This window comes from Lissotriton vulgaris, chromosome 9 (assembly GCF_964263255.1).
Source record: "Lissotriton vulgaris chromosome 9, aLisVul1.2, whole genome shotgun sequence".
Classification (NCBI taxonomy): Eukaryota; Metazoa; Chordata; class Amphibia; order Caudata; family Salamandridae; genus Lissotriton; species Lissotriton vulgaris.
The window spans coordinates 783,798,338-783,814,221 of NC_141697.1; the positions used below are offsets into that span (position 1 = coordinate 783,798,338).

The window sequence follows — 15,884 nt, forward strand, 5'->3', positions numbered from 1 at the left end:
AGTTAAGGTGTACAAGCACAAGACAAGCTGGGCCTTACGTTAACACTGGAGATAGCACCTATTTGGGTAACAGAGGGCATCAGGGGTGATGGATCATTGACAACAGGAGTCAGTTGTTTCTTAACTCTGCTTAACATTTCCCCAGTGTCTACTAATAAGTTGAGTTTCTCCCTAAAAAGGGTCAGCAGAGCTGTGAAAATGTCTGTTAGCTTCTGTAATACTGGCACCCAATAGTCCTCCGATGCTTTTGTACGGTTGCAAACATTTTGCCCCAATTGGCCCCTCGGTACAACCGGGGATTCATCAGGCCATTTGGTTTTTCGGTTCCGTTTGGGTGCAGGGTGGTGCATCATGTCAGAGGTAGGTGAGGGAACCCAAGAGACCCTACCAGTGGGAGTGCCAGACAGAGGAACTATGTAAGCGGGAGCAAGCACAGGGCCATGGCCTGAATTTGACAAAGGAGCTTCATGTTCGGTACCCTCAGCAGAAGGGGCAACCCCCTGCAGATCCTCCAATGTTGATGGCACAGAAGGGCCACCCAATCCCAAGGATAGAGGCCTTTCTGCCAAATCAATTTATTTTGAAATGGCCCCCACTGCTTTAGCCAAAAAAGAGTCTATGATAGCGTGACCAGGAACCACAGACTGTGTGGCTGTTGCAGCTTTCCTTTTCCCCATTATATCAACAGTGCCAGGGGCAACACCCACTTCTCTCAGAAGACAACAATAAAGAAAATTAAGGTGGCGGGCAGTGACTTACTTCATAGGCCATCTCCGCTGTGTGTGTGACGCTGCCACCACGAAATTACACCAAGTTCTTCCAAACCAAAGGTCCTAGGTTGGGGGCTCAGCTTCAGTTGGCAGCAGACGAATCCATAGGTACGGAATCACCAGGATTCCCACGGAAATCATAGGAATCCTTGGTTGAGATCAAACCATCTTCTGACCAAACTTCAACTGTACCTGTATATACACCTGTATAGATTCATTTCCCCACACTGTATATATTATCATGTTCACTGAGCACTCCTTCACAAAACGTCACAAATTTTTATTACGGTCTTGATATGTACTCATAATTAATCCACAAATGAAGTAATTCGGATTTGTATAGAAGCAATCTTGTATTAATATGTATAATACAATACTTTGACCTTATGACTTTGTTCTTCCGTGTTTTGAGCATTTGATTTCTCACTAAACACTAGTCCCTGTATCAGAGAGCTGATTTGTTTTCATTTGCATCCAGGAGCATAGTGCAAATAACCTGTCTTACCCAACAGAACCAATTTTTTGTTTAACTAGCAGACAGGTGCAGACAGGCCTGCTCTTGGCCCTGTCTCCTCCTGGGCCATGCCCGTGCACGACCTGAGCTGCAGGACACCTCTTGGGATTAAATGGCTCTCTGGTGCCTGATCAGCGTTGCGTTGCGCCCCTCCTCCTTCGGGCCAGGATTGCTGGGGAGTAGAGTCCCCCTGCTGCAGTAGTTACTGTCAGCAGGTGTTGCAAGGCTCCTGCACTGCAGGGTGTCTCTTGGGATTAAATGGCACTCTGGTACCTGATCGGCGTTGCAGCCCTCCTCCTCTGGGCCAGGATTGCTGGGGAATGGAGTCACCCTGCAGCAGCGGTTACCGTCATCAGGCTCCTGCTCTGTGGGACGCCTCTTGGGATTAAATTGCGTTCCAGCGCCTGATTGGCATTGCAGCCCCCCTCTTCCAAGCTGGTATTGTTGGGGAATGGAGTCCCCCTGCCACAGCGGTTACCGGCAGCAGGTGTTGTGAGGCTATTGCGCTGTGAGACACCTCTTTGGATTAAGTGCTTGATCAGTGTTGCAGCCCTCCTCCTCAGGGCTGGGATTGCTAGGTAATGGAGTCCCCCTGTGGCAGCAGTTACCGGTAGCAGGCATTGCAAGGCACCCCACCTTTAATGAAGGTTAAATAGTGCCTATAGCATATAAATCACATTTATATTCCAATGCAGGAATGAGTTTTGCTTCCACTGAGAAAATACTGACTGTCGTACAGATGGCTATCCTTAAGAATGGCAACATGCTCAAGGGAAACGCATTATTGTTGTTACTCCTGTGACAGCCTTATAGGCTGTCACCAAAGCTAGCGTTCTGAACGCTTAAGTCCTTTATCCTAGATGTATTCAATGGGCTACATCCTTAACAGCTTTTGATGTGGACTTTATCTTCGACCATTCTTTTGCAGACACAAGAATTTCTACAGTATGAGTATGCTTACCCTTTACCCTCTACTGTTCTGTTTCTTGATCAGTATACATTTATTATTTACACTGATGGTTCAGCTCAACTGCCTATAGGTTCTAAGCAGCAATACTCAGCGGAATGTGCCATTGTTACTCATGTTATGTTAGATGGGGTTTTGGAACCTCAAACAACTCAAAAGCAGTCTTTGGGTGACTGCACTGTGCAGTTGGCTGAACTGAAGGCTTAGCTTCTTGCACTTGAATATATGGATCCTGAATTCCCCACTCCTATTGTGTGTGATTCGTATTACTGTGCAAAGTTCTTTAATGATAATTTACATTATTGGCAACAAAATGGATTCAAAGATTCTAAAGGTAGAACAATCAAGCACAAACGCTTTGAGTTAAAGTGGTAAACCTCGAAGATAGGTTGCCACAAACTCAAGTCATACATACATTGAGTCATCAGCTTGTGGGAACACACGCTGTAGGGAATTCTCTGGCTGACGAAGCAGCCAAATCTGCAGTTGCCACAGCTACAGTAGCAGCAATTACACTTTATATAACTTGTATAGATAACAATATCCTGGCTGCCGTGTATGCAATTAAAATGCCACCCCTTTACCAAAGGGCTTTCCTTCTAATTACTCTTATCATTTAAATGACCAAAATGATCTTTTTGTAACAATTCCTGGGATTGGCGATCGCTTGATTCCCAACCAGGAATGCTGACATGCTTTGGTTGTAGTGGCACATGAAGGTGTTGCTTCAATACATGCTAAGTGGCGGCCACAATTTCGCTGCTGCAGCAACGTTATTAGTTGCAAGGCTTAAACCAGCAGGCCAAAAAAATGTTCTTTGTGGTGACATTTGTCAACAGATTAAATGCTCCAACGTGGCTCGTCCACTGCAAACACACCTATTGATCTACAGCAAGCCTTCAGACTGTATCTATTTGGATCATTGTGGTCCACTGATTTCGGACACTGTGCTCAAATTTATTTTGGATGCATTTGATTCTTGCTCTGAATTCCTCTGGGATTGGCCACAGTGTTCAGCTGACTCTCAAACTTTCCTGTATATCTTTATCGGTACATTTACATGCCATGCATTGCACTCGGACCAGGGTCTGGCTTTCGCGTCCAAAGCTCACTGGGCTCACTGTGCCACTGGATTCAAGCAATCTTGGCTGATGAGGGGTGAAATCCCCAAACCGGTCCCAGGATGCTTGTTTCCAGTCCAGGGAGCACTTGGCTTGGCAGTCTCGGCTGGACTGTTCCCATGAGGCACAGGGTCAAGACTGATTTGAATATGGCCAGGTCTAAAGTGGGGTGGCATGGTGAGCAAAATAATGATGAATTTAACTCAGATCTCTTGACATGGGGTGAATGTTTTGATTTGTTCTGCATTCCGTCCATCAATTGTGTGTCTTTTGCTTTCTCGCCATAAGTGCGCCGGGTATGCCCAGACATGGGTCTTGGGCTCACTGTGCCACTGGATTCAAGCTAACCTGGCTGATGAGGGGTGAAACCCCGAAACCGGTCCTAGGATGCTTGTTTCCGGTCCAGGGGGGACCTGGGGTGGCAGTTCATGATGGACTGTTCCCATGAGGCACAGGGTCAAGGCTGATTTGCATATGGCCAGGTCTAAACTGGGTCTAAAAGGGCAGTTCTGTTGTGGAAAGAATGAGCCATGACTTAAAGCAGTCCTTCACAGCTAAAGTATTAGGTACGGGGCGTAGTTGGGTTAACCACCTCTGTGGGGTTCAACAGGCTCTAAATAACCTCTTTAAAAGATGTATTAGTGGGCGGAACCTGTACGAAGTACTTCTTGACATCAAGATGTTTGTTCCATACCTTGACTGTCCAGACACTGTGGTGCTTGACGCAACCTTTGACGTAGATAACCAGTGTGCTGTCTTACTTCACCTACAAAAGTTTTGTGATGCTCAATCAAGCAAATACTTGCACATGTCTCATTACATATTATGAAAATCCTGAAGTCTCCGGCTGGATTCCAAAAATTGGATCTCTTGTTTAAGAGAAGGTGGCAATTAAAAAGGCGTTCGACTCATCCTACCGTACTCCAGTGCCTGTCCTGTGCGCTGGAGGTACAAGAACGATAATCTTGCCACTGCTTCCTGGTTACTAAAACAAACACTTAGTCTCTATCAAACATGTCAAACTACACCATGTGGCCGATTCTAAATAGTAAATCACGGGGTGTCCGTGCAACTCCACAGGACATTTCCCTGCAGCCCATGAGCACCACCGATGGGGACACTCCCCATCTGGGGGCCGAGGGTGACTGAGTCCTCAACTGACAAAACGACCGAAGTGAGTGCAGGCTTCTGCAGGTGAAGTCATTTATACAGATACACCATTGGTGGATCCACCTCTGTTGGACTCTTCAAGTCCTGCTATTTAACCAGGGCCTCAAGTTTTTCAACTAAGTAACTCTGGGTATTATATGGATCCAGATGATTTTTCTTCAGACAGTTCTTCTGTTTTGCAGACTCCTCGAGCATGGATTTTTGTTTTCATTACATAGCTAAAACGCACTTATGTAGTCCCGCCTTGAATACATGCTTGGATCGTAATCTCCGTAGTTTTCTTATTCATGTGGATTTGATTTGTGACTGTTCTTTTCATGCTGCTTAATGGTCACTGTCTCTCAGAATGTTCTGCTTTGGAAGTGCGAATAAACAAAGTGGAATCCACTCAGAGTGGTGGTGATCCCTAAAGTGATGGGGAACACACAGTGTTGTTTAAATGCCCCTCACACACCAACAGGCCCCTTGGTGTCATACTTCATCATCGGGGCCTTCGCACCCCTCTACGGGATGCGGCGTGCTACGACTCGCGGCTACGCAGGAGCACTAAATAGTGAACTATGTGAGGGGGTGTGTATGCTAAGGAGTGAGTGAGGTGAGGTGAAAAGTGAGTAGTTAAAAAATACCTGGCACGTAGGTAAAAAATAATTTTATTAAATCCTCGGCTGGTATCATTAAAAGAAGTGCAACGATGGGGTTGTAAAAATACGTATTAGGGTATTACAACCACCTCAAAAGTGTCAACATGTTTCGGAGCGCGGGGGCTCCTTCTTCAGGACAAGGATAAGCACATATCCTCCCCTTACTCACATGTAAATGTAAAAGTGTAAAAATATTATTACAGCAATGTGTAATGTACCCGACAATGTTTATATGTAGGTAGGTTCAGTCGCGCCCATGTCGCGGCTCCGATGACTTCATCGGAGCCGCGTTGAGGGAAGGCAGGCAACTAGCTTTTGCAGTAACCGTTACTTTACTGAGCAGTAAGGAAGGATCCCCCAATAACACGCATAGGCTCATGAGGTTTTGAAATTGAGTGCTATAAGTTTTCATCTAACGCCAATTGGGCGCGACTGAACCTACCTACATATAAACATTGTCAGGTACATTACACATTGCTGTAATAATATTTTTACACTTTTACATTTACATGTGAGTAAGGGGAGGATATGTGCTTATCCTTGTCCTGAAGAAGGAGCCCCCGCGCTCCGAAACATGTTGACACTTTTGAGGTGGTTGTAATACCCTAATACGGATTTTTACAACCCCATCTTTGCACTTCTTTTAATGATACCAGCCGAGGATTTAATAAAATTATTTTTTACCTACGTGCCAGGTATTTTTTAACTACTCACTTTTCACCTCACCTCACTCACTCCTTAGCATACACACCCCCTCACATAGTTCACTATTTAGTGCTCCTGCGTAGCCGCGAGTCGTAGCACGCCGCATCCCGTAGAGGGGTGCGAAGGCCCCGATGATGAAGCATGACACCAAGGGGCCTGTTGGTGTGTGAGGGGCATTTAAACAACACTGTGTGTTCCCCATCACTTTAGGGATCACCACCACTCTGAGTGGATTCCACTTCATTTATTCGCATGACCAGGGAGACTGAATCCACTGACTCTCTCTCTCCCCCTCTTGTTTGCAACTCTGCTTTGGAAGTGGTCATTGGGATATTAGCCCCCCCCCCCCATTCTTCTTCCCATAAACTGAAAAGAGGCTTGTCCCTTGGCAACATTGCAGCCGTTCCAGCGACTGATGTAATTGTTTGGGATAAAGTTACTTTCAATATATTCAGCCCAACAGAGATTCTGCAGATACCATATGTGTTCAAAGTTTCTATGGGTGATGTAATAGTACCTGGGTTAATTTCAGATGATTGGATGTTGAAAGCCTAAATTCTATTCTTTCAGAGTTGGAATATTATACTGTTTTTTAATCAGAGGACCCACACCTCAATTCTGCTAACAATGCTGATATTTTCTGTTATCACCATTATGGACATCATTTCCCCACAAAGCCAGTAGTCAATGTACACCTTTTAACTATACACAATGGAAACACTGTCTGACCCCCCCCCCCCCCCCACAAGGGAGTTCTAAAACACATAAAGACCAATTTCACAGGATATGACACTTTAGACCCCCCCTCATATTATTTCAAATTAGTCCCTATCCCATCAAAAAATATATGCTTACACAGACCAAGCTAATATATACAGCTTCATTTGTTAACCAGTTATCCCTTAAAGGCTATGATTATTGGAAAGACGTAATTGATTTAAAATTGATTTGGGCAAAGGAAACCTTAGCAGGTTCAAGGAATGGAATCCTTATTTTGGGCTTGCTTAATTCCAACACAAATGATCTTCTTGAATGACACCGTCCAGCAGACTACTTGTCTGGAATTAGCAATAATTAAACAAATTAATCCCCCAAATATTCCCTCCATTGCCCGCTTTAATAGTTGGCAAAGTTTGACAAATTATACCCAAGAGCAACTCAATAGGATGGTGCAGAATGGTACATTTAATTCTACACTTTCACGCCCTAATGGGTGGTTATTGTGGTAAGTTGACACTAATGGTTGTCATGCTAGTTTTCACAATTCCACACATGGGTTCAAATCAAGCAGACCCAATCCCTAATATTCTCTCTTACAACATTCTGGTATTGTTACCACATATTCAGTGAGAAATGCATGTCAACAATGATTGGAACATTCCACATTGTCTGCAGTGAAACAACATCTTTCTCTCCTGTAGGACGATATGGATTTGTTAGATTTTCTATTGGGGGCTAAATCTCCATGTTCTAAAAGATGTATTTATGCTACTTATAATGACATTTGAAATTTGTCCCAAATGGAAGCTGTTGCATGTTTAAGACAAATTGATCAGGATAATGTAGATAAAGTGCTTTCTGTTGTTGATAATAGTATTAACCCCTTAAGTGCTGCCTCGGTGCATTGGCCGACGGCAGCACTACCTCCCCAGTGCTGCGCACGACCATTGGACGTCCATTCAGCACTAGTTCCAATGGACAGCGCAGCACTGGGGAGGAATGTTTAATAGCATCTATGAGGTTAATATGCTTTCTTCTGGTATTTATAATTTAAGTAACATTATGTCGTATGTTATTGATACGAAAAGTAAAATGTCAACAAAGTCAGCTTAGATCTATTATGCAGGTAAACTGGACGCTTCAAACCTTTAAAAATGTACCATAGCGTTATTTGAATTGCAGTAATTTATTCTTGCCCTTTAATTTAACACGCAAACAGAAACTGATGGCACTGAAAGACTCAACCTACACAATGCTGCATTTAGAGAAACTAGAACAACTTCCATTCACCATAACAGAGACATCCTCAGCTGTGTAGTTGATACACAGAATTATCTCTTTACCTATTTCGACATTTCAGTTCTCAGCTTGCATAAAATATTTTCCTGTTGGTAGATATGAACCCCTCAGAGGCAGTTTCATTCATGAGTTATGATCACTATCCCAAACATGTTAAGATCCATTGTGCATGTAATGCTGCAGCGCATTATTTGGCCTGTTATTTAAAAAGAATACCGGTTCCCGCAATTCTTCAACTTATTACAGTCCTTTCGAATGGGATTTGTTTAATGCGTAGTGATCAAGACTTTTGCGGAATGCGAGCTGGTGTCTCCTGCATCTTGTCTGTTTCCCAGCTCATAACTTGTTGCAACAACGTCCTGTTCCCCCTTACGCATCGGATTATAGATAGGTCGTTGTGGCCTTCCGTCCCAACTTTGAAGGCAGATTTAAACAAGCTAAGAAGACTCAAAGCATTATAGTTTAAAAAAAGAAAGGTAGGGTGCGTGACCGGGCAAGATGGCTGAATGGACGTGAACCTTCTCAGCTCCCGATCCACTCTGGCTCCTTGAGTACACAGCGACCTGTTTGAGCGCGCCAAACTCACTCCAACTATGCCTTAGCGATTCCAGAGTTGCTAACGGGGCACGGGGGCTCTTCAACACCGTAATCGATCGTTGGGGAGCCTGTTTGGAGCCTGCCATCCCAGACCACGAGACTCCGCAAAATGGCAGCCGCCTGAGTACGCTAGTTGCGGTGATGGGCCGCGGGTACTTCACAGCGGCAGACCAGCACCATCATCGCAACCCCATCTGCGAGTCTACGGACGTCCCGTGTCCCCCGCCTTCAGTAGCAACAAGATTGTGCTGCAGGAATTGACCGCTATCGATGGCCGGTGAGCTCCGCGAGCAGCGCTGGGGGGAATGCGCTGCCGAAGTGCTCCTGTATGCCAGTAAATAAGAGCAACAACGGAGGATCATAGAGGGAAGCCCCGGCGACGACACTCGTAGGGGCAGTGATGCCCTGAAGCCCCCAGGCGACATTTCAGCACTCAACAGCCCCACATTTGATCCCGTCTGACTTTACATGGTGTCCCATAAGTGCTCAAACAGCTAAGGGATGAGGGGTGTGACCGGCCGATGGCTCCCTGCAGCAAATGACAAGAGACTGCGGCCGTCCAGCGCGGCAATCCATATCTGCGGGCATCGCCCAGGGACAAGTACGCATCCTGATGTGGCCCTGCACCACTGATGCTCCCCTCATTGGGGTCTTCCCTCATCTGCCACATGTCATGAGATGTCACTTAGAATAAAATGAAGAATCTGAGAACCTGCTTTATCACTGACCACTACTGAAGGTGTCCACTACTATTAGTAAGGAATCCCCTGCCCTCCATAACGGACTATACTACTCAACAAATAAAGGGCGCCGAGGAGCCAGACCTTATGCCACCAAAGAAGCCCCCACCACCACCCAAGGTCACCAGTTTTTTCCAGCCCTTGGACAAACGGCAGCCACCTGACCAGGGAGAGCCTCTGACCGATAATGCCCTCACCAAGGATGGATTGCTGTCCTCCCTGCGCAATTTTAAGGCTGAGCTTCGAGCTGAGTTGAACCAGGATATGAAAGCCTCCATTGATCAGCTTCAGATGGACTTATCCGCATGTATGATCACGCTCCAGCAAGACGTTGACTCCGTGGGCACAAGAGTGGTGGACCTGGAAACACAAACCCTGGGGTTGGAACAACATACCATGGAAGCGCACGAAAGCTACAGGACCTTCACCACCAGCTCCATCTGACCCAGCTAAAACCTGAAGACCTCGAAAACAGGGCTCAGCAAGACAACGTACAGATCTGAGACCTGGCGGAGGGAGCGGAAGGGCCAGACCTTGAGGCGTTCCTCGAAGGCCTTTTTGCCGAGATTGTTAACCCATGCCAGCGCAAGCGCAAGATTAAATTGGAATGCACCGATCGAGTTGGGGGGCGGCCGGTGTGAGAAGCGACAGACAAGCGACATAGTAGTTAAATTCCACTCCTTCAAGGTAAAAAAAATAGTTCTTCAGGAAGCTAGGAAGAATGGAGACGTCTCATTTCAAGGCCACAAATGTGCCCTCTACCAGGATTTGGCTCCAGCAAGTTGCAACGCAGACTCCAACTTCGACCCCTCTTAACAAAACTCCGGAAGGCGCACATGCGATACAGGTGGACATATCTGTTTGGCCTAAGCTTTGAACATGACAACAAACCCCGCCATGTCACTGGGCTCAACAAGGGCATCCGCCTGTTAGGCCTTCCCCCATCTGAGGAAGAGGACCTGCCGGGCCACCTAGAGGAAAAGATGCCAGCTCAGCGAGAATGTCTCAATGGTCCACGAGCATGAGAAGAGCTCACAAGTGACTAGGGGGATGATGGTCTTCGATCTAACCTTGGCCTGGCCATTGAGGGAGTGCACTCCCATACCACAAGGACAGGGTACGGCTTTCCTGAACAATGCGGAATAAAGGTCAGTGACTGTACGCACTGGGGTAAGGAGCACATGCACACTGTTTCAAGCCTATGTGAAGATGGCGAACTTTCTTTTTGGACACTCAAGGGGAGAGTGGAGGGGGACTTTGGCCCGACCTCCACTGACGAGCCCAAAGGGGCGATATTGTTTGTAGTCAGAGAATACCTCCTATCTGACTCCCACTGATGTTGATTTTGTTGGGTTTTTTTGGGGGGGGGTTTGGGGGAGGGGGGTTTGCTCGGTTGGTGGATGGTGCAGTTCAGGCATTGGATACATACACACACTTATTTCAGGTGCAATCTCACATATGGGCTGTTACATAGACTAGGGGAGTAGGGCGCAGGCTGTACTAGCACTCAGAATCCTGGGGGTGCTACAACATGCTGCATATCTGAGCATGGGGGCCATGGGGGCCACGTAGTCATGGTACTCTCAGTAACTTAATGGAATGTTAAGGGGGTGAACTCACCACTTTTATTTATTTATTTATTTATTTATTTATAGAGTTTTGTATAGCGCGGACAAGACCCGTGGGTATCAGAGCGCTTAACAGGTAAAGAATGACATATAACATTATCATAACAGTAAAACAAACAAAACAAAATAGATAAGAGGTAGAGGCAGTATAGTGTATGGACGTAATTAGCTATATAAATTCCTAATGTCAAAACATATATCCATTATAATCGCATTAATAACAACAAAAAATCGATATGAGGTAGAAGGCAATAAAATGTGAGGGCGTGATTAGATATATAATTTCCTAATGTATGTGCAATTGGCCTTAGATGGCTAGTAAGACTTGGCCAGTGTCCTGGTATCAAACCAAACTCGGTGAGGTAGGGTTATATGGCATTCCAGTGCATATAAAGAATAATAAGGATAAGGATGAATACACTTAAGTGCCAAAAGGTGTGGATATATATTACTGAACACCATTTTGACGTTGTGACCCTTCAATAGACACATTTGAAAAGGGATGAGGAGATGAGGTTGCGGCACAAACAGTACCCCCTCATTTACAGATCCTCGGCGGGGACGAAGCAGTGTAGGGTCACCCTACTTTTCCATTGGACAACTAAATTCCTGCCAGAGGCGGTTCATGCTGACAAAGATGGTCGCCTAGTCATGGTAAAGGGCAACCTGAAGGGGAAACTATGCACCTTTGTGACAGCATATGCCCCCAACCTGGGCCAGCCAGCTTTCTTAACCACCCTCCTAAACAAAGTCGGGGAATTCACAGAAGCTACGAAAATCCTTATTGGGGACTTCAATCTCACCTGGCAGGCAGACCTCGAGAGTACACACACCCATAGAGCCCTGATGAGCTCCTTTCTTACAGCAATAAAACAAACTATACATGACCTGTGTCTCAGAGAGGCTTGGCTCACACCCTTCCCGACGACTAAGATTACACCTTCTTTTCTCATGTACTTTGCACCTACTCCAGGCTAGACTATATCTTTACTAGTCAGAGTCTGTTGGTTTCTCTCCAAGAAGCAAACATTTTCCCACTTACTATCTCAGACCATTGCCCTTTCTCTATATGCCTCAGATGGAGCGGCGCAACACCCAAGACCGCTAACTGGTATTTCCCGGCCTCCCTCACTAGAGATAGGCTGATGAGGGATGACCTGAGAAACTCAATTACTGAATTTTTTTAATCTTAACTCCCCACAGGACACATCCATATTTAACAATTGGGACGCTTTCAAAGCGGTCACACTGGGCAAATGCCTAAAACTTAATGCTACCCCTGACAGACAGAGAACCAAGGAGCGAATGAACCTGGAGACAGAATTAGGCGTAGCAGAAAAGGCATACAAGAGCACCCCAACCGGGGAAACACAACGCAAACTCACAGCCCTGAGAGGGAATCTTAAAGCGATTTATAATAATAGAGCAGAATACACTCTCTTGCGGCTCCGTCCAATTTCCTACACACAGGGAAATAAAATTTGCACCCACTTAGCGAGGCAACTACGGGAAAACCGGGAACGGGAATTCATTGGGAACATACAAAATAAGGAGGGCAGTTTGGAGTCCTCAGATGCAGGGAAGGCCACCATTTTTAGAGAGTTTTACGAACATCTATATACGGGGGAAATCTAGACCCCACAGCCCAACATAACTATCTGCAGGCACTGATTTCCCAAAGGTAACCCAGAGCCATAATGACACTCTTACGACCCCTATCACTTGTGAGGAGGTGTGTAAAGCGATTAAATTGCTTAAGCCAAACAAGGCACCAGGGCCACGAGTCTATTCTGATCACTTGAATGGTACTTCAACAGGAAAGAGAACTAACGTTTAACCAGACAGCTAATGCAATAGACAATCATGGAGTGAGAGTACTTGCTTGCACACATGTGCTATTCGAATTTGTCATAAAAGTTAAAGATTTATTTAAAAATGGCGTTTCTCCCAACAGGTTTCACCAGCCATCAAGTTGTGGCGAGGACAGCTGGAAATATCCTCCTGCGTTTGTCAGACAGCCTTATTCTTCCACTCAATGTCAGCGACTATGGGGAGATACTGGACACCTTCTTCAAAGCTGCTTTTACTGAGTACAACACAGGCCTGACAACATGCAACATTCAACTGAGTGAGTGGGAGTGTCTTGTCTAATGTAGACTGTTGGGAGGAGACATAAAGTTCCCCTTTGGGTGTAGAAACAGTCATCAAGTTGTCACTTTCAGGGCTGGGGTGACAATGAAGTCATCACCTTTAGGGAAATATGAGATCTTGAGATTTTTTTTGCAGTTTCTGTGGGGATTCTATGAGTAAAATGGGAAAAAAATAATGCAGTCACGGGATTATATCATTGAAAAATAAATCTGACCAGTGTTTTACTGTGGAAGAGAAAAAAGGGACAGGGGGAATGCTTGAATTAATCTCAGCCACTGGTAATTACACGGGGCCGCATCCAGTCCATCGTTTTTGTTATTTGCATATCATGCATTGCCACCTCAGACAGGAACCAGGTTCATCTCCGAAACTTTCCTTTGTGAATATAAATCCGTATTTGTAAAGCACAAACTACTTACCCTTTCGGGTCTCAAGGCACTGGGGGCCATTGTGGAAATGAAGGGGTAGATGTATCAAGCCTTTTGCGACTCGCAAAGGCTGAAATTCGCAGAATTTCGGCCTTTGCGAATCGCAAAAGGTATTTTTGCATGTTTTGGCATGCATTAAAAATTCGCAAAATAAGAAATAGCAAAAATTTGCGATTCCTTATTTTGCCATAGCATTTAAGGAATCGCAATTTTGCGATTCCTTAAATGCTATGTATGAAGCATTTTGGAATTGCGATTTATGTTTAAGAATTCGCAAATTACCACCACGTTGTAGTTGATGGTAATTTGCGAAGTCTTTCAAAAATGCACAATTTAGCATTTTTGATGGTGGCATGTGACGCACACACATGCCCCTAGGGCATGTATGTGCGCCATATGCTCACACATGTATATTTTAGGGGTGCAGCAGGGTGTCTTTGAGACACCCCTGCACACTTGAAATAATTCTCAAATTGCGATTAGCAAATTGCGAATTCGCAATTTCAGAAATACTTCACAATCATTCCTATGGGCCTCCTGGCCCATAGGAATGCATGGGAAATTATTCCTTATTTGCGAATTCGCAAATAAAGAAGATTAAGGAATCGCTAAAAAATAGCGATTTTTTTCATACATTCCATTTTGTGAATTCTAAATAGCGATTCCTTAAAAATCGCTATTTAGGAATCGCAAAATGGAATCTTGATACATCTGCCCCGAAGTGAGCTATTGCCCAGAGTCACATGGTGCTGAGCTGCTGCAAGAGCCAGGTATCAAACCATAAACCCCGTGTTCGGAAGTCAGCTGCCCTGGCTGCTGCACCACACCTCTCCACCTGTACCACACACCTCTCCTTTCCCCTTGCTCATTTAGAACGGCGATCCAACCACTGGTGCTCTCTCGCACAGATAATAGAAATGGGATGGCTACCGAAATGAGCTCCTTTTCTTCGAATGTCTGCTTCATTCTGCGATCTGTCTTGTGGAGAGAGGAAAGTGCAAACATAGCTCACCTTTCCTCAGATCTCAGCATTCGCTCCAGTTGGAAGTACAATTCACATTGGCCTGAATTTGAATTTAAATTTAAAAACATTTATTGAGCGCGCTTATACCCAGCGGTTTCATGACGCTGGCCTGCCGCCCCTATACAGTTTTGGTACTTCACCAACCTACATATGTGGTTGCCACATTGCTTCTATCGGGGGCATTACAAATGCCAGTCACACTAAACTGTGGAATTCCTTACCTCCTTCACTGAATTTCTATCCTGCATAACTTTTCCGCAGCGAATAATTAACTCTGTTTTTTGGGTTTCACAACTGATGATATTTTTTAATAAGGCTGTGTGTAGATTTTCAAACATTTTTATTGTGATTGAATGATTTATTTGTAATAATTCTACGTTGGTCCATTTAGCAATATTTGCGCTAAATTACATAATTTAATAAATGTGAAAAAAGAGTATACTAAGAGAGAAATTGCATCTCAATAACTATATTTTCTATTGTTTTCTTTTTTTCTCTGGATCGCGCGTCTCTCACAACAATGATACTGTATGTGTTCAGCCCCTGGACTTCTGCTCCTCTGCATTAGTGCATATTGCACACCGTACTCTAGACATAGCGGTCTCTAAGGCAGAGGAGCGTCACCCCACTGAGCAGTTCATAAGTGAAAAATAAACTTATAATAACACAACGTTATTATCATTTCATTTTACCATACTGAAATGAAATGAAATGAAATGAATGAATGAATGAAATGAAATGAAAAGAATCTTATAACGCGCGACTTAGCCCGAAGGCATCAAGGCGCAGTTGGTTGGGGGGCGAGGCGGGGCAGGGCTTGGCTGTTCAGAGCTGGGCGAGGAGTGGTAGGCACTTTCTAAGTGCGAATAACAGTTTGGCCAGCCATCTTGGGCCAGCCAAACAGTCATGTGTACTTCGCATGTGCTCCACCAGGTTGTATTGCACAGCCTGGGTGGAGAACATGCACAGCCTCCCAATCCCTCTGAACGCCGAAGCACAAGGCATAGGCCGATCACAACGCTGCTGTAAGGCAGTGGTGTGATTGGACAGGGGGTTCTGGGCAACTGTGTGCTTCATGCTGCCAGAGAAGAGGATGGAGGAGGGGCGGCGGACCATGGCATTCAGGTAGGTACTTGTATTTATTTTATTCTCCCCCCCCCTCTGCTCCCCCTCACCCCCTCCACCACTGTTCGGTAGCAGCTTCTACTCTCCAGACAACCCTTCATTGAGGCACCCATGCAGTGCATTTCTTGTGCTCACTTTCTATTGTGTTTTTACATTTCTAGTCTCACAACTGTCTTATTTTTCCTTTTGAAGCCCCGCTTGAAGAATCGATTGCCAAGTTCAAAACTGCAGCTGCCAGCATTGAACAGCACATAGCGGCCCTGCGGCAAAATGACCAGCGGTGA

General features: G+C 45.3%; 1 protein-coding gene across 1 annotated transcript in view; it reads left to right on the forward strand.

The window, feature by feature from the left end:
• NAALADL1 (N-acetylated alpha-linked acidic dipeptidase like 1) overlaps positions 1-15,884 on the forward strand; it is a 274,450-nt gene that overhangs the window by 211,127 nt on the left and 47,439 nt on the right. The window contains exons 16-17 of the mRNA XM_086938510.1: positions 12,827-13,000; positions 15,793-15,880. Coding sequence (XP_086794636.1) covers positions 12,827-13,000; positions 15,793-15,880 — 262 coding nt within the window. The remainder of the gene's footprint in view (positions 1-12,826; positions 13,001-15,792; positions 15,881-15,884) is intronic.